The 22711-nt window shown below is 39.1% G+C and overlaps 2 protein-coding genes across 7 annotated transcripts in view; one reads left to right on the top strand and one right to left on the bottom strand.

Moving 5' to 3' along the window:
- NUDT6 (nudix hydrolase 6) overlaps window positions 1-3859 on the bottom strand; it is a 32555-nt gene extending 28696 nt beyond the window's left edge. Inside the window, exon 1 of the mRNA XM_042468425.1 lies at window positions 3487-3859. Within this exon, the coding sequence (XP_042324359.1) occupies window positions 3487-3724 (238 nt within the window). The 5' untranslated portion in view covers window positions 3725-3859. The remainder of the gene's footprint in view (window positions 1-3486) is intronic.
- Window positions 3860-4279: 420 nt separating this feature from the next.
- SPATA5 (spermatogenesis associated 5) overlaps window positions 4280-22711 on the top strand; it is a 194357-nt gene continuing 175925 nt past the window's right edge. For 4 of the 6 annotated variants that reach the window (XM_042469758.1, XM_042469763.1, XM_042469764.1 and 1 more), the window contains exons 1-9: window positions 4280-4472; window positions 5471-5592; window positions 7267-7424; window positions 8586-8644; window positions 10195-10830; window positions 12790-12919; window positions 13165-13221; window positions 15436-15559; window positions 17042-17297. In XM_042469758.1, coding sequence (XP_042325692.1) covers window positions 4322-4472; window positions 5471-5592; window positions 7267-7424; window positions 8586-8644; window positions 10195-10830; window positions 12790-12919; window positions 13165-13221; window positions 15436-15559; window positions 17042-17297 — 1693 coding nt within the window. In that variant the 5' untranslated portion in view covers window positions 4280-4321. The remainder of the gene's footprint in view (window positions 4473-5470; window positions 5593-7266; window positions 7425-8585; window positions 8645-10194; window positions 10831-12789; window positions 12920-13164; window positions 13222-15435; window positions 15560-17041; window positions 17298-22711) is intronic. The other 2 variants (XM_042469759.1, XM_042469762.1) reach the window with 2 other exon arrangements.

Here is a 22711-nt window from a genome sequence, read left to right as displayed (position 1 = left end):
ATTTGTCCTACATTTGTCCCGGTTTGGAGGTCCTCACTTATGGCAACCCTAGGTGTAAACAAAATTAGAGGGCTGAGCTCTAGTGGTTTGAGCTCTAGACTACCTCCTTCACTCTGGAGGTCAGACTTTGCTTGGGCATGGAAACTCATTGGGTGCCCTTTGGGTAAGTCACATTCTCTCAACCTCAGAAGGCAAACCCCCTCTGAACAAATATTGCCAGGGAAACCCCATATAGGTTCCCCTTAGGGTTGCCATAAGTTGGAAACGACTTGAAGGCACACAACAACAACTCCTAGCTCCTACCTCTGAGAGCTTTCTTGGAATGAGGCAGTTAAGAAGCCACCAAGCCATCCTGCTGGCAATGAAAAGCTATGATGCCAGCGGATGTTCTACGTGCCCAAACTGATGTGAGAATCATGTATGTCTCTATGTTGTGGGACTATAAATCACAGCAACCCTAGCCAGCATAGCCCAGCCAATGATAAGGAGTGCTGGGAGTTGCAATGTAAAAAACACCAGGAAGGCTGCATGATTTCTATCCAAGCAAAAGACCATCAAATGAGGCACTCTAGAGACACAATAGGGGCAACTTGGCATTTACTAGCTCTAAAGGATCTTCTAGATCCACCCTTTCAGCTGCATTGGCTTGGAGCGTATGCAGATCATCTTAAGTAACCATACCTAAATTTCAATAAGAAGGCACATTTTTTTTTTGGGGGGGGGGACATTTCAGAAGGAGCTACTGAGGTTGTAGAGGTAGCAAGTTATAATTTACCACTTCCCCCTGACTTCATTAGAACTCCTATTTTAGGCTGCAGTCTAGTGCATACCTACCTGGAAGTCAGTCTCACAACACTCAAGAGGGGCTTATTTTTGAGCAAGTGTGCACAAAACTGCATTCTTCATGAGAGACTTAGAGGGTAATGATAAGTGAAAGGATGTTTCTAGTTGTGGGAACACTTTTCCTCTTGTTCTAACTTTTCTCATCCTTTCGAGACCAGATTAAGATGGTCCCTACATCTCCGAGCGCTTGGTAGGATACAACTAGCTGACCTGAGATGTATTTATCAGAGAAACTGTTGTTGTTGTGTGCCTTCAAGTTGTTTCTGACTCACAGCGACCCTAAGGCAAACCTATCATGTGATTATCTTTGCAAGTTTCTTCAGAGGGGGTTTGCCAATTGCCATCCTCTTGAGGCCAAGAGAGTGTGACTTGCCAAGGATCATTCACAGGGTTTCCATGGCTAAGCTGGGTCATAGGATAAAAGCAGGATATAAATTAAATGAATGAATGTATGAAGCATTCTTCTGTTCTGTTGTTATTAGGGATAGACATTTTTCTATCTTCCAAATACTTATTGTTGTTGACTGTCCTTGTTTTTAACTTTTATACATTTTAATACTGTAAAATACTCATTCGTTTTTTTTAACCAGAAGGCATCTAAAAGTTGGAATAATAAACAATAGCATTACAACAATTATGATTGTAATAAAGTAGTGGTTTGAATGTCTGATTACGACTCTGGAGACCAAGATTCGATTCACAGCTCGACCATAAAACCCACTGGGTGACCTTGGGCAAACCACAAACACTCAGCCTTAGGGGAAGGCGATGGCAAACTTCCTCTGAACAAATTTTGCCAAGAAAACCCCATTGGACTGGGGTTATTATAGTTTTTGCCTTAGGTTTGCCCAAGTTCGGAAATGACTTGAAGGCGCACAGCAACAAGAAACACAGACAAGGTGAGCCTGCATAGGATAAAGAAGAGATTATGGGCTCCTGGCCACACGTAACTGCACATATTTTGTTGTCTTCAGCAGTAATATACTCCTTTGCTTCACTGCAGGCCCCCTAATCCACCCTTCTCTCCACCAGAGCTTTCCCTCTGCAGGGTCAGGCTAATAATACCTCTGCAAAAACTATAATCTAGTTTTATCAAATAGGAAGCATTTTATCAGTCCTTCATTTCTTTACTGACAAATGGCAAGGTGAGCACCTACCTCTATGCACACTTATGCCCTGATGTGCACATGCAAGCTATGGTTAATTCAGTTATAAGGAAAACACTTTGCAGATGCTCAAGGAATGCTCTTTCACTTAACCATATTGTCATATGTCTGAAGGTTAGTGTTTAACCGAGTAAGGCTACAGTGGACAAAGTAATGTACACCTTGCAACTGTTTTGACTTAGCAAGGGCAGTCCCCATTAATGCTTTCTCACTTTTTCAGGTGCTTTTCAAACAGCCTCCTCTGTTAGATATCTCTGCTGCCACAACAAACTACAATTCCCAGGATTCCATAGGATGAACCTATGACAGTTAAAGTGGTACCAAACTGGGTTATTTCTGCAGTGTGGGTGCCACCCAGGTCTTTCGTAAGCCAACAAGGCATTTCAATGGAGTTTAAGTTCATCAGAAAAATACAGTTGAGTACATAATACATAATGTGTGGGGTGACCAGACGTCCTCTTTTTCCAGAACATGCCCCCCATTATAACCTTCTGTCCAGGAGGAATGTCAAAATGTCCCCCATTTTGAGCATGGCTAAGATGCATGGATTTAGATTTATATTAAGAGTTTTTAGCGTTTAGTTTCTAATGTCCTCTGCGTTTTCTTGAACAACGTGCATCTTGTGGTGCCTTGTCGTCCTCCTTGGCGGTTATGGCATCTGGTCACCCTGAGTATGTGTAATATAGCTGTGAATAAACCAAAATGAAACCATTTTTATATTTATATGAGTGTTTTGTAACGCCCTCCTTGTTTTCTTGAATGCTCTACATTTTTCGGTGCCTTCTTGGCGGTTAGGACTTCTGGTCAGCCTGGGTGCACTCTGCATGTGCTCAGAGACACTACAGACAGGGCCCAAGGGAGGGTGAGAGCAGACCTAAGGGGGTAATTGTGACTATGGGTGCATCGCTGTTGCAGATATGATCTGGTTTGACACCACTTTAACTGCCATCATGGCTCAGTGCTAGGGAATCCTGGGAATTGAAATTTACTGTGGCACCAAAACGCTCTCTGACTGAGAAGGCTTAAATGACTCACAGAACTACAGTTCCCAGAATCCCTTAGCCTTGAGCCAGGGCAGTTAAAGCAAAACACACTGCAGAAATAATCCAGGTCGAGACCACTTTAACTGCCCTGAGAACTGTAGTTCTGTTAGTCATTTAACCTTTTTCAGTCAGAGAGCGCTTTGGTGCCACAGTAAACTACAATTCCCAGGATTCCCTAGCACTGAGCCAGGGCAGTTAAATGATGTCTCAAACTGGATTGGTTCTGCAGTTTGAGAGACCACTGCAACTAGGGAACCCTGGGAATTGTAGTTTATGGTGGCACCAGAGCTTTCTGACAGAGAAGGCTGAATGTCTCTCTCTCACACAGGACTACAGTTCCCAGGATGCCCTAGCACTGAGCCAAGGCAGTTAAAGCGGTATCAAACTGGATTATTCCTGCAGCCTATACGTCTCACTGCATCCAATGCACTTGCCCTCTAGCCAGCGCCGGAAAGTGGCCGCGTCCAGGCTTTCGGGGGAACGAAGCTCGGAGAGGCGGAAGCTCAGGCCTCCGAACCTGTCCCTGCGAGGCTCCAGCCGCCTCACTTCGGCCAAGGCGGAGGCGGAGGACCCCTGGCGGCGGCGGAGGAGGGAGCAGCGGCCGCCCACACAGCCCTGAGGGGGCTCCAGGAGCCTTCTGATCGCCCGGGCGGCTCTCCTCGCCCCTAACATGCCGACCGTAGAAGCAGCGGTTCCCCAAATTGTGCCCTTTAAGGGATTCTGGACTTCAGCTCCCAGAATCCCAGACCATAGGCCAACATGGCTAAAGCTTCAGGGAGATGGAGTCCAAAACCTCTTGGAGCAGTGGTTCCCCAAACTGTGCCCTTTAAAGTACTTTGTGGACTTCAGCTCCCACAATCCCAGGCTATTGGCCAACACGGCCGAGGCTTCTGGGAGATGGAGTCCAAAAGCCCTTGAAGAGCACAGTTTGTGATCTAGACATAGGAAAGTGAAGAGATACTCACTTCCGGTGGGAATAGGAACTAGGCCGCGTTGTTTGGCTGCTATTGTGAAAACACACTGCAGAAATATCTTAATTGGAGAACTCTCCTTATCATGGATGCTTCTCTTCCTCTTTAATGGCTCTAGATGCATCCCGTTGCATGCTGGGATTTGCAGTTCGAGGGAGGGGGCGTTTAGAATTCTCAGCCAGAGAGCTCCTAGGCCTCGACGAACTACAAGACCCGGCATGCAACGGGAGGCAGCCAGAGCAGTTAAAGTGGAAGAGCAGCTCTTTTAAGAGTATCCTCTCTAGAGGTCCAGAGCACCATGCCTTCTTCTTCTTCTTCCTCCTCCTCCTCCTCCTCTTCCAAAAGGAAAAGCAAAGGGAGGCTCCCAGCTGAGAGCTCTGCTCCTCTCTCCTTGGTGGAGGGAGCCCCTCCATGCCTGAATTTAGCCGCTGCAGAGTCCCTGGAGAAAAGTAAGAGGGTGGTTGCAAAATGGGGGTTGTGCATGTATGTGTATATCCAGGCTATGACTCTGGATCCCAGGGCTTGATTCCCAGCTCAGCCATGAAACCCAGGGGGCAGGATATGTGGAGGGCTCCTTCATATTGGATGATTTTCAGCCATTCTCCAGTAATCTGTTCTTGCTCCAGGTGCTGGAGCATAGCTTGGCACATGTGTCGTTTTCCTGTTCTGTGCCAAGTGACTTCCTTGACTTCTTCTTTTTAACCAAATGGGCTACTTGCCACCTTTCCATCTTCAATAGATACAAAAAGTTTATGTATTTATTTCAAGGATGTATGTATCTCCCACTTTTCTCCCACAATGGGATTCAAGGCGGGTGAAGAGAGATGTGTACTTTGTGTAATACCTGCATCAATGGAATTACTCAAGATACAACATGTCTTCATATATCACCATTTTGTTAATTAGGAGCCAAGGCTTACATTGTGGGCTCTATTTATTTATTTATTTAATTAATTAATACCCCACATTTCTTCCTGCACTGAACCCACCGCAGCTGGCATTGGTGCCAGACCTTTGGGTCCATCACATGCTTCTTTAGTAAAGTAAAAATACAGAGAGTATATGGGATGGACAGGTTCATGCAGGATGGACTGTACTGAAGGTTTACTTTCCATCACCTCTTTGTGAGTGTATCATTTTCAGCCTTAGTCTCTTTGCTTGCTCTATCAGTGCAGGATAGGATAGAACATTAGAGAAGCAACAGCCATGGTTGATTTACAGTGGTCAGTCTTTATATCCCTGCCATGTTGTTAGATGATTGCAAAGGCCAAGAACCTCCATAATATCTGATACCAAATGGGGACATAGTAGCATATTATACTGTATTCTATTTCTTACAGGCATTTCCCCCTTGCAAAACTTAAGGTAAATTTTATTGCTAAAAGGTCTGACTCAAGCAAGCAATACGTTGATGTACATTTTAAAACAATATCCTCTTTAATTTTAGCAGATGATAAAGTCCCAGAAACGTTCAGAAGATCTCTTGTGCAGCTGGCACTCAGCAACATGAAAGTGGCAAATATATGCATAGGGCGACCAGTTTTGCTTACCAGCAGTAATGGACAAGAGGTGATGATAATCCTTTTCTTGTTGAATGTTTTGTTGGTGGGCTGGTAGTGGAATCCAATAAAGTTCCTTCAGCAGAACTGCTTCCAGAGGATTTACCTTCCTTTGCAGCCTCCACCCCACCTGCTGCCCTCAGTTGGACAGTACTTGAGTGTCTGAGGCTATCTGGAAGGGCTGCAGGGAAGGTAAGCAGAAAGGGGAAGAGTCTCTGTATGAATGGACTTTTTTCTCAGTGTTGGATTCAACCTACTATCTGCTTACTGAATCAGTTGAAGGCAATTCAGACCTGAAGTTTCTAGTCTCATAAAGCTCCTTTGTGGGATTTCCATGTTTAAGAATTGACTTTGCATCCAGGGTGGGCAGTTGTGGCCCTCTAGATCTTTTCAGTCTCAAGGTCATCATGGTAATCAGAGAAGGCTTGTCGGAGGTGCAGTCCAGTAACATCTGGAGGGCCACACTTGTTCACCCCTGGTTTACATATAGAGAAAAGACTCTGGCCTGGGAGAGCACTTATTTTAAGCAAGTGATCATCACAATTCATGTGGTAAGTGTTCAGCATGCTGTACTGGGTTGAGTGTTGCATTGTGACTCTGGAGGCTAGGGTACGATTCCCAGCTTGGCCATGAAACCCGTGGGTTGACCTTGGGCAAATCTCACTCTCTCAGCCTCAAGGGAAGGCAATCTCCTCTGAACAAATCTTACCAAGAAAACCCCATTATAGGTTTGTCTTAGGGGCACTATAAGTTGGAAATGACTTGAAGGCACATAAGTGTTCTTAGGTTAGGGTCTTTATGTGGAAACCATGTTTTGTGCAGAAGCCTTGAACCATGTGTACCATTTCAAAGAACCTATGTGGATTGACCCTTAAGAAGGAAGGAATTCTAGATATTTAAATTTTTAAATTGCAGTATATATATGTATAATCTGGCTTGTTGGTCAGTGTTTTGATGTGGAGCATGGACCACATGTGCTCAGTGCACTGACTTTATTTGAAAACTACCTGAATGTTCCCTTTCCTTATTCTAAATTAGAAAAAGAAACATGGTAGTGCACAGGATGCTCTGTATTTTTACTTTACTAAAGAAACATGGGATGCACCCAGAGGCCTGGCACAAATGCCAGCTGTGGTGGGTTCTGTACTGGAAGAAATGTGGGGTATGAATTAATTGATTTAGAGGGTTTCTAATCTGTTGTGTTTCTTTTGGTTCTATCCAGTTTTTTCTCCTTTCAGCAGCTTCTCTGTTTTGTTCTCATCAGCTCTTTGTGTTATTGCTAGAGTCATCCCATTCATATATGATTCTCTTCAGATTATTATGAATATATTCCAGTGAAATACATATTTCCTATAACGTTTTGAATCTGTTTTAATATAACATTTAAACCATATGTGATAAATCAGATAACATTATTAAAAGTGCTGTGAATTTTTCCACAAAATCTTCTGCTTTTCTAGAAAAACCTGCTAACAGACAGAATTACTGCTAGTCTTCCGGGAATTAGAGGAGGTGAAATCCTGTTTGTTCTTGGATGTCTTTAAAAGGAGGCTCCACAATTTAACAAAAATTCAGCCAACCAAATTGGTTCAAGGGTTTGACTAATAATGTATTTCTTCCTCTAGAAAAGGGGACATAAGATTTGTTAATTGCTGTTTATATGTTTCTTTGGTCATCTGGATAGGTTTGTACTGCATGGCCAGTTCCAGGATTTCCTGGTGGAAAAGTCGGCTTAAGTGAAATTACACAGAAGAATCTGAAAGTGGTACCTGGTGATGCAGTCATGGTTCAGCCTATGACTGGTGCTGTGCTGCAAGCAGAGGAAGTAGAAGTAAAGCGCAGGTATGTTGATATACTTAGTTTTGTGCATCATCATCAGGTTTCAGATCTTTTGTGACATTCACATCATAACACACAAAGTTGTTTAAAGGGCCTCATTTTTTTCCCTACAAAATGATGGTATTGCATGCGCTAGTCACATCATATTTAACTCAATTTTTGTTATTGTTATGTTGCCTTTTTTCTAGTTTAATGCTCAAGGAGGCTTGCAAAAGTTAAAACCAATAGTTAAAAATTAACAGAATTCAGAATTAACATCATTACATTAAAACCGGCTAAAACATAAGCCATTAATCAACAAATAAAAGTCCAGCATGTTATATATTATACACTAATTCCACCCACCCACCCCCAGGTTAATTCTTAGAGGCCTCCTGGAATGAAATTTCAGGTTGCAGAAAGATTGTAATCCTAAAATATGCAGTTTAGATTGGGACATTTAAAATTCACAGCCAGAGAATATGCAGGGCTGGGAGAGAGGCTTGAAAGATCCTCTGGTCTGGAAGTGTGCCTTGATGGGAACTGTAATGCTGAATAACAGGTTGGCTTAAAGCTCATTTTGAGTGCCCAGACCTATTAAGATACAGTACTTGCTTTAAAAGAGAAGCACTTCAAACACATCAGAAATTACTAAATTTGGAGCACCCTCTGCTGGTTATAATTTAATCCGCATAATTTATGTGACACAACAAGCCTCATGCAAGATCTCTGTGGAGCAGAACTTAACCGGTTCAATAGGCCTGTTACACATAGACAGCATGGTTATGCCGGTTAATCTGAACATCTGACAGAAGGGAGGAGTGGAGTTGAAATGATGAATTGGAATGGGATGTTTGTCCTAAGGCTATCCATTTCACTTCTTTCTTTGAAGTGCTAACTACACTTCTGACTGCACTGAGTCTGATAATGCAATGAGAGGTTTATCCTAAACATGCTTGAATTGAACATTTGTTATATTCTATAAGAGGGAAAGCAGTAGGTTATATGTAAATATTTAAAGTTTGTAAATAGAAGCAAGTTGAAGATTGACAATGTATTTTACACTGGATGATATCTTATTCTTGAAATTAAAATATAATTTTTAATGGTGGCATCAGTTTATCAGTCTTTATTTCTGTGAACAATATAATTCCATGCTGTAGTATTCTATTTTTGCATCTCCAGGTCTAAAGATGTCTGTCTTAATGCTGATGAGTTGTCTGCTAGTCTTTTGAGAAACCTAGGTATGGAGTTTAATTTGTTTGTCTATAATCTATGTGTTCTTAACAATTTGCTTTTAAACAAAACAAACAAAAGGAAGAAATTGAATTTGGTGGTTTGTTGTGCCGTCCATAGTCTATTTAGATTAATAAATGCTGACAGCACTTTGCCTCTTCCTTCCATGTTTCAACTAGCATGTGACACATTGTCTAGGCAAGGGATGGAATTATAGGGTTCTTCAAAGAAATCAGAGGCTGACTTTGTATATGAATCTAAATTAACAGATGAAGATGGGTTTAAAACCTTGTAACTGAACAATGCTGTATCTTATATTTCTAGTTTCTCTATTTTATATTGGCAAAATTAGAAATGGGTTTAAAATGGTACTAAAGACAGGGTAGCCAAATTCTTAGAAAGGACAGTTTTCTAGACCTACAAATAATAATAATAATAATAATAATAATAATAATAATAATAAGTCACTCCAGCCTTTTAAATAAACTTACAAAGGCTGCTAGGCTGCATTGTTTTTCCTATCCTACTAGAGTCTGGCAAAAAATGTCAGATGCTACATTTGTATGCAGGGCTGGGAGAGAGGTTATTCCCTCTTTAGCAGCCCATCTGGTGTTGTTGCTGAGCACAGGAAAGGCATAGACCACCCAACCCTCTATCCACTTGTAGGATTTTCTTGATCTCTCATTACTACCATGCTGACTTAAATTCAAGGCTGAGTTAACTGCAGCTGAATTCTCTTTTAGTGTCAGTGATGCTGGGAGGGTTGTTATAAATCCATACATTTGCATTCTAGTTTGCTATACTCTTGATAGAAAGCAAACCTTTGGTGTTAAAACAGAGACAGGGGACTAAGTATTGAAACTACAATTTTGGGTTCGTTCCTGTAGAAATCGAATAGGAATATACAATTGTGGCTAGTCTGAAGGCCAATTTTGTGCTTCTGAGATGCTCTGGCAGTCACAGAGGCTGCCAAAAATGTCACCCACCCCCCAAGGAAAAGAAACAAAACAAAACTGAAAATGTCTAGAAATCCATTTCTGGTTTTGAAGAACTTTCTGTTTCTCCTCCAGCCTATTTAAAAGATGATTTTTCTCTTCTGTAAGCTTCCAGCAGAACCAGTTCATAACCTCTTTTATACTGGTCTGAGGGTCTGATAGAGCTTTGGAACCCCAAAACAGGCTAAGAATGTGGTCTACATTTTGCCCACCACTACCTCAAAGGAATGATAGGCATAAATTGGATCAGGTGGCAACTTGTGGAAAGAATAATTGTTATACTGGTGTGTCTCTGTTATACATGTGTCATCCTTCTGCAAAGGAAAAGTAATGAGAGATAAGTTTAAGCATTAAGGTATCCTTCCCCAAACAGATGCTCCTCAGATGTGTTTTGCTAACTTCCAGAATGCACCAGCAGTATAGCTGACTCAAGCTGGAGGTGACTTTGAGAAGTTACAGTACAATATATCTGCAGGGGACAAGCTTATTGTTTTAAGCAGGGACAACTTGAAAAGTTCTATTGATTGCAATAAGAAATCTAATGCTTCTTATTTTTATTGTAGATGGAAAAGTTGTTTTACCAGGAAATATCCTGCAAATCACTTTTTATGGGCGGTCTTGCAACCTAATGGTTACACAAGTGAAAGGGACAGATGGTATTCTCCTGAAAATGCCAGACACCTCAATTTTGAAGCCCACACAGGAACTACCACTGGAGAATTTTGATACCAGTGATTTTGACTTATCTGTGCAACTTGGCAAACTCCTCATTGAAGACAGTCAAGGAGTAATGTCTACCAGTACTCCATGTAAGCAGGTGGATCACAGCATATCAGTTAATGTTTCCACAGATGCTGGGGAGCATGGTGAACTGAATTCTGGTTCAGCAGAGATGAGTTTACTTGGTGATAGTGTTCCAACTTCCATTTCTCACTCTGAAAGTAGCGAGAAATGCTTTGCAAGCGAAGAAGTATTGCAGACTGATAAAACAGCAGCACTTGTAACATATCAAACATTCTATTTCATCTCATCAAGGACTAAGATCAGATTCACTGAACCTCGAAGTAAAGTAATAGAAGAATGCAATCTTGAACCAAAGGTTACTTATGATTCAGTAGGTGGACTCAGTAGCCAACTAAAAAGTATAAGAGAAATTATTGAACTTCCTCTGAAGCAGCCTGATCTGTTTAGGCATTATGGTAGGATATCCGTGAAGTAAATCTCTGTTATGAGTTACTATTATTTTCTATGCTTATCTGAAATAGTGCAAGATACAGTTAAAAGTATATTTACTTTAGACTCTGTGATAGATCATTTGCTGCTTTCTGTATGCTTCTATATGCTTTTCCTGCCTCTCTTATTTGTGGGTTGGGTTCACACAAAATTCTATGCCAAGATTTTTGAGAGTCCTGGCTTATTGTGGCAAGCTGGATGTTAACACAAGCCACAAATGATTTATTTAGCTTGTTATCTTTAGTGGAGATCCTGGCTTCTTAGTGCATTTAAAAGTCAGGATTTTCAAACCAAGGACAAAACTGCAGAATGCAGTTCTGGCTTGTTAAAGATTCCTGGTTTAGATAACATGCATACACTTTTTCCCCCAGTGGGTTTAGCTGGTTATTTAAGCAGGAAGAACCAAGCAAGGTACAGTAAGCTAAGAAGCTCATTATTATTCTCTGTAAATGTGTCCATTGCCAGGCATTCATGATGACACATAAATCTGTCCTGATTCATGCAAAGTGATCAGTCTCTGAATTAAGACTGTTTAATTACGTAGATATCAATGTATTTTTAAATATTTTAAATAAAATAATGAACACATTTTAAAACCTTAATCATTTTGTAAGTTTAGGATTATAGTGTACTTTTAATAAATTACAAAAGACAATGTTCACAACATTGTCTTTGGTCATTTAAATAGAGAGCTAACTATATTTAATAGCTTAACAATTATCTAACTATATGATTCAATAGTCCTTTACTTTCAGCCTTGTTGCCCTGAAGTAGGGATTATGGAATTGAATCAAGACTCTATGAGCACTGGTATAACAGTATTGCATATCTCCCCAAATCACCTCCAAATCACTGCAGTTGAGAATAGGCAAACTTTCCTGACTTTTTTGATTACACTACTGCTCCCATTCCTCAGTTATAGTCCAGATACGTTTGGGAAAGAAAGACCATGCAAATTCTGAAGCACACATAGTCTTCTGCTTACCCAAATCAGTTCTCGCCTTGTAGTTTGCTTTTAAGGCTTCTATCAATTAGTAGGTGGCAGATTTCAGGGACAAGTTAAGCTTTTTAAGCTATCTGAATTTAAATATGCATTTGATACTTTTACTTAGAAATCAGTGATACATCTTAAAAAGTACTATAGTCTGGCTGGATAGTTTTAAAAACATCTAATGTTTGCAGCAGAGCCAGTGTGGTGAAGTTGTATGATTATTACACTACTATTCTGGAGATCAGGGTTTGAGTCCCTGCTTGGCCATGGAAACCCACTGGGTGATCTTGTGCAAGTCACACACTCTGAGCCCCAGAAAATCCTGTGATAGGTTCACCTTAGGATTGCCATAAGTCAGAAAAGACTTGAAGGCACACAACAACAGTGTTAGCAGCACAGTCCTCTCCATGGTCATGGGTTGAACAGAAATTATGCTCAAGTGAATATGCAAAGGACTGTAGCTGTGAGGTGCAATTCTGTGAAGGTATGTGTGTGTGTGTGAGTGTAGGACCTCTCTCTTCTGCCACAAAGGCTCTCAGAGCAGCTTACAAATTGTTAATTAGACGCCCTCAGGCTTACAATCTAAAAATACATATCTTTTAAAAATGAACAAAAATATTATAGTTAATGATTATAAATATATATTTTAACTATAAGACTATTACAGGTTTTGATAAGGTTTTTAATAAAAATGTCCTGGTGACACATTTGTTGGAGAAATTACAGTTTTGGGATGCTTCTCCATACAACAGAAAATATTTGCAAGATGGTATCACCACCATATATGATGCATGTTATTTACAAGGGGGCATTTAAATGATCTTCACAGTGGCAGTTTAAAATCTATGTCAGTCTGTGAATTGTTTCTCTTTTGTACTTAAAGCTGTTATCAGTGTGAATTCTTGGTCCTTACTTTGTATCTGACTTTCCAAAGGAATCCCCCCTCCAAGAGGGGTGCTGCTATATGGCCCTCCAGGTACAGGGAAGACACTGATAGCCAGAGCAGTTGCAAATGAGGTGGGAGCACACGTCACCACAATTAATGGTCCAGAAATAATAAGCAAGTAAGTAAATCTACATTTATTTCAGCCATGCAATGTGCAGTTTTGTCTTCTGGCTGAAAATTGGTCACTTACATTTGTAAACAGAAGTGAAGGAATGATTGATGAGCTGTTTAAAAGAGAAAGTTTACACAATCATTAAGTAATCAAGTATATGTGCCCATGTGGAGAATTGCAGGGATAAGATGCCAGTGGCCTTGTAAATAGTCTGAGGCTTATTGCTGAATATTTTTTTCATTCTGTTGCAGGTTTTATGGAGAGAGTGAAGCTAGGTTACGACAAATATTTGCTGAAGCCTCTTTACGGTAAGCTTGTGCCTTTTCATTTTTGTCTCAGAGGGTTTAATTATCTAGCCCTTCATGAATGATAAGATTCTGGTGCAAACCCTCGAGTCCATGTCAAAGCTTATGTATTCTTACAGAGATTTATATAATTATGAATTAAATGGAGAGAGAAAATTGTTTATTCTCTTCCTAATAGCTGGAGTGTAATAGGGCCTGAACAGACAGATAGCCTCAGACACTCAAGTACTGTCTGGATGCTTTGGAAGAGCTGCACAGAAGCCGTGCTCTGCTCCGGAGCAAAAAGAAGCCAGAATTGTTTGACTCCGGGTGGCTCCAGTTGTTTCCTATGTCCATGGCCCACCTTGGGAGCAGGCTGTGTGGACACCTGGTTTCCTATCTGCTCGGGACCGGAGTAGACTTGGGCTGCTCTTTTGTGTCTGTCTATTCTACCGCATAGTGAAAATGAGCAGTAGTAAATTTGGATCAGATTATACTGAGTACAGTCAGCCATTCTTATACATGGATTTTTTATACATGAATTCAAGCATCCACGGTTTGAAATTGTTCAAAAAAAGTATAAATTTCAAATATCAAACCTTGATTTTCTATTATTTATAAGGGACACCATTTTGCTGTGTCATTATATTTAATGGGACTTGAGCATACACGGATTTTGTTATCCATGGGGGATCTTGGAACCAAACCCCAGTGTATAACAAGGGTCCACTGTACTTTTACATGTATTGCAGTGCTTTAGATCAGTACTATTCTAAGTGGCTATCCACAGACTGATGTCATTCCATAAGCCACAGGCTGTTGTTCCATGAAACATTGCCAAGAAAGAAAGGAACAGATGTAGCCAGTGAGCACAGATATGGTACCAGGCTGTGGCATGTTGTGCAGGGGAAAAATTTGGCAGTTCGTCACATTACATAACTTTAAAAGCATAGGTTTATATCACTTTGAAGGTTAGAAGTAGTGCATCCCAGGCCCTGGTGTGGAATTTGGCCCTCCTGTGGTCATAATGCTATGCCAACACTCTTCTGCACAATACCATTGTTTGATGGTTTTATAACTGCATCTGCACTGCAGAAATAATCCTGTTTGACACCACTTCAACTTCTATGGAATTCTGGAAATTGTAGTTTTCTGACATATGTAGCCTTCTCTGTCAGAGAGCTCTAGTGCCACAAGCAGCTATAATTCCCAGAAATCCATAGCTTTGAATCACAACAGTTAATGTGATGTGATGTCAAACTGATTGTTTCTGCTGTGCGCATGCAGCCTACATCTTTTCTATGCTTCCAACAAGTTATGACTAGCCACATTCAATGTCAGGTGCGTTGGGGCTGCACCCTCAACACTTCCAATTCCAAATATTCTCATAGGACTTAGAAAATTGTCCACCACTCTGTATTACCATTATGCTTATTTTTCTAAACAAAATAAAATATATGATTTTCTGTTCTTTTTGAAGAGTATTGTTGTGCATTAATTTTGCATTCTTTGTGGATACATACCTGCTATTAGAAGTCCTCCCTCAAACCATTTGCCCCACATGTATTTTGGGTCTGTGCTGGACTACCTTGGTCAGATATTCCCACCTTTTCAGTCTTTAGGTGTAATGATGCATAGTGTAAATGTCTCAAACACTGGGCATGCTAGAAGAGTGGACTATCCCTTTACTATGTTTCACCCTTGGTTTCATCTTTGGAGGTGTCTTGACAAGAAACAAAATATGGAATAACCCCCTTTTTTGGAGAAACCCTTTGCTTCTGATGAAAAATGTATTAATATCATCCTTCCAAACTTTTTTTTTTGTGTCAAGTGTCTTGGAATGTGTTGAATAATTTGGGGGGTTAATTTTTGAAAAAGCAATTTGAGTTAATTTTTGAAAAAGCGCTGTATAAATGCCCCTGGCTCTACAGACTTTTCTCATAATCAGGGTGTTTGGGACTGTATATATTAGATTTCAGCTTCATAGCTAGTAGTATTTTGTGCATCCAGGATTACGTTTTGAGGTCCCTGGCTTTATTTGAGCTAGAAACAAGAATACTGAATACCCAGTTTACAATGTTTCTAGTAAAAGGATGGTTTTTGTAATATGTATTCTGTATTTTATTGCTTTACCAACTGAAGCACCATAATCATTTCAGTATCAGAGTGAGACTGTTAGATCAGTATGTATTATGTGTGTGTTCATGTTAAAAAAAGTTCTTTTTTTTTCTTTTTCAGTCAACCATCTATTATATTTATTGATGAAATTGATGCACTCTGCCCAAAGAGGGAAGGAACACAGAATGAAGTTGAGAAAAGGATTGTTGCTTCTTTATTAACATTGATGGATGGCATTGGATCAGTAAGTAAAGTATGGTGATGGAGTTATTAGTCTGGGCTGTACCTGATCTATTGGGTTCCTATACTGTGCCTTCTTGTGGAAATTATTTGTGCTTGTAGCAGTAAAGTTCTTTGGGAATGGCATTAGGCATTTTCCATATTACAGAGTTATGTTCTTTGCAATGAAATTGAACTCATAAATCTTATTGAATTCTTGTGTGTATGCTTATCCATACCATCATAAAAGAGTGGTGATCAGTAAATAGAGAGTAAATGTTTGCTATAGTCTTTTTATATGCTGGAAATGTATGAAAAAATAGTATTATAGTGGGAAATCTTTTTTCACTTATATGTATGTGTGTGTATGTGTGTATGCATTCTTATACATATATTCATGAAGAGAAGAGGAACAGAGTGTACCCACATATTCTTGAGTCACTATTAGAAATGTAGTAAACATTGCAGTTTATGCTAAAGTACTTATGAGACAAATTGGACTTTGACCCAGATTCTGCAGATCACTTTATCAACAGAATTGTGTACTTTTCATATAGTTTGTTTCCCAAGTTGTAAAACAGAACCTGTATTCTGCTGGGACTCAACATACGTGTGTGCAGGCATCTAGAAGGTTATGCTATCATTGAGGATGTTGTGATAAGTCCACATTACTACATATCTCCAGATGAATGGGAAAGTGATGAATATGTTGACAAGATTCCATTACCACCCTGGACTGCTTTGCTTGAAGTTATATCAGGGTGAAATATGAAAGCCACCAGATTTGCTTGTATCCTGAACTAACTCTGGGAAGTGGCTTTTCCTTTAATGAAAGAGAGGCCTTTTTGAATTAATTTTCATGTTCTAGTTTGGCTAAATAAGGATAGAGATATACCAATGCCAGAGGTGAGATATACATGTTCTGCTGAAATAGCTATGGCAGGACTGTTTGCCAGCTTCTTAACTGTTTTCTAAATTACAGAATAATCTCTTCAGCATTCTTCTGTGATCAAAGTACTGCATAATTATCTCATTTTTACTGAAAATTATCCTCTAAAGTAAATTACCACTAATTATTTACCTGTTTATTGAAAAGTAAGCCCTACCTTGTTCACTTGCATTTACTCCTAGAAAAGTGCATGTGGGACTGCAGCTTTAATCTGCAGCATTCCTCTGATCAACTGGGAATGTAAGTTTATTTTATAAAAGAGGAAAAATTCCCGGTGGCTGTAGAGAGCGAATGACTGCTTACTCCAACTCCAAATCTTCCCTTGTGACATCTCTTCTGTGCTGGGGCTTCTCAGGCCTCTTTGAAACTTAATTGTGTGTTCCAGCATGGCAAGGGATTGGACTGGATGGGCCTTCTGGTCCCTTCCAACTCTATTATTCTATGATGAGTCCACTGAGTATTGTGGGCAATGCTAGATTTAAATCTGGATCTTTCACATCTAAATATATTGTTCTTTATTTCCTGAAACAATAAGACTATATTTTATTGGTCGTCTAGGAAGGTAGTGAAGGGAAACTCTTGGTACTTGGAGCCACAAATCGTCCCCATGCTCTTGATCCAGCTCTGCGCAGACCTGGACGCTTTGACAAAGAGATAGAAATTGGAGTTCCCAATGCTCAGAACCGGTTAGACATCCTTACCAAGCTTCTTAAAAAAGTTCCTCATTCACTGACAGAAACAGAGTTGAATCAGTTGGCTGAGAGCACCCACGGATATGTAGGAGCAGACCTGGCAGCACTGTGCAAAGAAGCAGGTAGGCAAAATGTACATCATGGTGGGAAACAATTATCTTGATTGCAATTGGTTTCTTTTAACTGTGTTCAAACTTTATACGTACAGTAATTCATGATTTTTCTGAAGGAGCTTACCTGATGATTGAATCTGATCTTAGCATGAGTTCACATTCATGACCTTTTACAATCAAGTTCTTTTACCATCTAATTTCCTAGTTTTGAACAAGACAGTTTGTTCCCAAAGCAGAGCAATTGTAAGCTACATCTTAAAGCAAATTATTAATTGCGATGTGTGTTTGTGCATCACAGTTTTAATCAGTGAAGGCAATTTTTAATTTAAGGTAGAAAACCTATAACTATAAAGGTTATAAATAAAGGTTGTAAGACAGATGTGTTTAGGCCCCCCTTTTTTGAGCTTGTTTGCTGGTGTATTTTGCCATAGACACTGTTGAATAATAAGTTAAAATATATATTATAAATACTTTTCCTTCTTATAATGAATTGCCATTTTTCTTTTAATTATGGGTCACAGCATGCTTTCTTTATATCGCAAAAATGTGGGTTTTGATTAGATGTAAATACGTTTAAATGTAGTCTATTACAGGTCAAATAAATAAATACTTGATAAACACTCTATCTTATTTAAAGCTTACATTGAGACTGGGGTAACATCACATTAATGTGTCTTAGCTACACATTGCATGTTCTGTTTGTGGATTCATATAAGCAAGCTCTAGTCATACTGGAAGTGAAAATTAGATGTGGAAATACTTACTTTGCCAAGCTCTACTGAATGAAGAGTATGTAGGCCTTCAAGAGAGAAAAGAATCTTTTGTTGATGCAGAGTAGAAAAAAATGGAGCTAATACAGCTGTCTTACACATATCTTTTTCAGACTGAATAAAAACAGGATTCTGTTGCTTAGCAAATTTAAAATGAAAAATATCTTTATTGCAAATGAAAATATTTTTGTAATTTTATATAATGGCATCATTGAAAAACTGTGGCATTTGAGTAGAAACAAAGAAAACGTTTACATTGTACAACCTTTGTGGTCTGGCATTTCTTTGGCCATTGCTGCACTACAATGACATCTGGTGGTAGAAGATGAGTTTTCACCTATAACTTGTGTTCTGAACACAGCTTCTACTTACACAAAAGAAATCGCTGAGAATCTGTTAGAATAAGCACAGTTTTATATTTAACAATTCTAATAAAAGAAAATAACGAAATCTATCTGTTACACACTATTAGAGTGCTTCTTTGCAAATCTAGACTATTTTATATTAATAAAACACTAAAATATCAAATTTCTAAAAAAATTAGTTAATAATTTTTAGTATTTTCTTCTAAAAGGTGCTTTTTGCTTTGAAATTTCACAAGAGGAAAATGAATGCAATCTTCATGTTCAGTCATCTTATTGGTTTACCTGGGCTTTTCTAAAACACCTTTTACATTACAGGAAGGGATGAGAGCCCTCTTGTTTATGAAAGAACAGGGAATTATTTTTCTTTTTATGGTGCATGCAAAAATGCTGTTGCCTTCAATGCCCTCACTCCTGCCCCCCATTATCCACCTCCCATTATTATCTTTGTTTATAAAGCCTGTATTTTTGTATTGGACTGTAAAATTTCCATACACAGTTGAATTTTCAACCTTGAACAATTTCATGCAATTGAACGATTCCTTTTTTCAGACTTTTACTGTTCCTTTAACAAAATGTTTTTGCACCTAATTTCTTTCGACTTGAAGTTTTTACAGTTAACACAGGATAAAGTCTATAATGTAACATGTCCAACTAAAATGATTTATGAGCAGAGAATTGATATATTTCCCTGAAACATATAAATAGTTGAGCCATTTTTCTCCCTTTCCTCTCAACCCTTGTCACTTACACCCCCTCCTGTTACTTATCAGGAAACTTTAGTGATACTTCTAGGGATTTTCATAGAAATTTTGCCATTAGTATTGTATTCAACTTAAGTATGCTTCTCAAAAGCTTTGCTTGAGCTTGATGTAGCTTGAACAATGTGTTATGGAAGGACAACAAATTGATGAATTACTTTAAAAAGTATTTGGGTTCTTCCCTTGCTCTTTACTATTTCCTGTTATAGCTGGACTTTATCTAAAACATACTGGAATGTGGTCTTTTTTCAGGATTCAGTGCTCATTGTACTATTCAATGACTGCCACTGCTGCTATATTCTATGATCATGCTGGTTACCTATCTGCAAAATATTTTATTTCCCTAAATGTTTATAAAGATAGAAGGACCACCACTGGATTTCACAAAACAGCACAACATGACATGTTAATTAGGTAGTGAGGATGTGAATGGAATAAACAGTGTTGAGTGTTACAAAATGCTTAGCATCATAGGCTTCCAAACATAGAGTTACATTATAAACTTATCCTTCTAAGGCTGCCTGCATGTTTTGAGCAGGATGGAAGATAAATATAGATTTATTTATTTTTTCTGCAGGAACTAAGAAGACCATCTTGTTTACAGTGAAAGGAAATGCTGGCCTTAAAAATGATATTGCTTATCTTTAGGATGTTAATGACTATACTGTGCAGAATATGAAAGTACACAGAAATGTACAATGGACTAAAGGAGGAAAGAAATAAGATGTGCTTCTCTTTTACTTAAAGAGCAGTTATCTTGCAGCTGGTGACCCTAACCTGCTGCATCATGCTAACATGTTGGGCACAGATCATATCTGTGATCCTTAACCAGTTTGTCCCATTGCTCTTGCTGTCCAGTTGGATGTACTAGAATACAGAGGGATGTCTGTACATGTTTTGTGTATGCACTTTTTAAAGTCAACTTTTTCCAAAATTTCACTACTAGCTCCCCATCAAGGTACTAGATCATTTCTGCTCATGGAAGCTAAGCAGGGTTAGTACTTTGATGGGAGGTCACCAATGAATGTGACGTGTTGTGGGTATAATTCATTACTCACAAAATCACTTCTTGAGTATTCCTTGTTGGTGAGGGGAAAGCCAGCTACCAGCACAGTCTGGGGACAAGTCACCCAGATGCAGCCAAACAATAACATGGTAGAGTTCGAAAACAAAACAAAACAAAAGACCCAGCTATTGGTATTGGCAATGCACTGACCACTTTTCACACTCAAAAGAAACACTCACAGACGTAGTGGTTCATTCAAAGTTCTGGAGTTGCAAAGTGTACAATATAACACAATATATACACACACCCACTCTCCAATAACTTCCAAACAACTACTCCAACTGCTCCAAACCAACTCATCTAACTCACAATGCCCACATGTGACCAGTCTCTTGGTCCACTTATATAGGAGGGTGTTTCTGAGTCATTACTTGGTACCACATAGCATGATGCAACCTTGCAGCAACTTTGCCTCATGCCATGTGCTCCTGACTCAGCAGTCTGTGGTTGTCCCATAAAATATGTGTCCTTCCATGTCACTTGTCACTCAGAATATTTTTCTATTGTTAAAGGCACAATTACTCCAATATTCCTTGCCTACAAAAACATTCCTGGGGTCACCATGAGTTAGTTGATAAGTGACTTGAAGACACATACACTCAAATCTCTAGAGCCCTCCAAATGACTCTTTAACGTGTGCTGAGTTGAAAAACAATTGGGAAATACACGTGAAAGAGCTGCAGGGGAAAACAAAAAATGATATGAATAGTGTCCCTTATATTTTTGGAACAATTGATACTAGAAATATTTTAAGACCTAGAAGTTGATTACTGGGGTAAAAAGGAGCAACAATATAGTTTAACAAGCTAATGAGAGCACCAGGTAATATCATTACTTTGTGTGTAATTAACACCATTTACTTGTTCCTTCTTAAATATCATTTTGGTGGGTCATTCTGAAGGATTTTTGTCTATCGGGTTTTTTTAAAGAAAAAATGATAGAAAAGTAGCACAAAAATGGCTGTCAAGTAATATGTAACAACTAACATGTTACTTTGAGAAAATAATGAATAATTCCTAACTTATTACTTAAAAAATGAAGTTCTAAGCTTCACTTAATCATATCTTTTGACATTATTTCTATTCTTATTGTAAGTGTCCCCATGCTGCCTGGAAGGGCCATAGATACTTAAGTAATTTGCAAATAAACCTAAAATGACTAATATAGAAATCACCTCTACATATTCTTGATTGTTCATCATTCTTTCACATTGGAACTATAGTTCTAATGCAGCTTTTAAAATATGGTTTTGCCTATAGGTAGTTTTTCTTTTGGAGAAGGTTATCAGTTGAATTAATTTTTGTTTCACAGCAGTCTTTGAATTTGGTGGACATACAGTGGTCCCTTGGTATCTGCTGCGGTTTGGGTACTAAAATCTGCAGATGCTCAAGTCTCATATATAACGGGGTAGTAAAATGTGTCCCTTTTATAAAATGGCAAAAACAAGATTTGTTTTTTGGATTTTTAAAAAATACTTTCAAGCTATGGATGGTTGAATCCTTGAATGTTTGAATCTGCAGACATAGAATCTGTGCATACCAAGGGCCAACTGTAGATGTGCTCTTGAACGATCTCGCCACATCTTGGAAATTAGCTTTTGGTCAGGGGAAATGGATTCCATGTGTCCTTTCAAAGGTTAAAGGACTCTTTCAGTATTTGAAATACTAATATAGTGGGTTTTCTGTATCCACAGATTCTCTATCCACAGAGTCAACTACCAATGGCTTGAAAATACTTTTAAAAATATATAAATTTCAAAAAGCAAAGTCTGATTTTGTTATTTTATACAGTGGTACCCCGGGATACGAATTGATCGCGTTACGAAATTTCCGGGATACGAAAAAAATAGATAGGAAAAAACTGTTCCGGGTTACGATGTTTTTTTCGGGTTACGAATTTTTTTTTTGGCGCGAAAGTCAAACCGCAAAGCGCGGCTAGCGGCTTTCCAGCGCTAGCCGCTAGCCTTTTCGGGTTGCAAAATTACTCGGGTTACGAACGGAGCCGCGGAACGAATTAATTTCGTAACCCGAGGGACTACTGTACAAGGGACACCATTTTACTATGCTACAATATTTAATGGAACTTGAGTATCCACAAATTTTGATATCCATGGGAGGTCCCAGTGAATACCAAGAGCCTATTGTACCCACCTTGTATTATTTAATACACAGAGAACCTAATAACTCTTTTGAAAGTTGGATGTGTAGTGGAGAATGGTCTGAGGTGAATTTTGGCAAGGGAGGGCAATGGTCTGAGTTGAGTTTTACCCCATCTTTTTGTGTGCTACACAAGTGTGTTGCAGCACACCAGATGTCATGTCTCTCTGAGTCACCATTTAGGCCAATTTTCAACTGCAGAAAGCATTCATAGATAAAGGTGGGGGGGGGGGGAGATTAAAAAAAAACACTACTATACCTGCAAAAAATTTGCTTGCATTTTTGGGCTGTTTTCAGAACAGAAAAGT

This window comes from Sceloporus undulatus, chromosome 5 (assembly GCF_019175285.1).
Source record: "Sceloporus undulatus isolate JIND9_A2432 ecotype Alabama chromosome 5, SceUnd_v1.1, whole genome shotgun sequence".
NCBI lineage: Eukaryota > Metazoa > Chordata > Lepidosauria > Squamata > Phrynosomatidae > Sceloporus > Sceloporus undulatus.
This window is presented reverse-complemented; position numbering and strand designations above follow the sequence as displayed.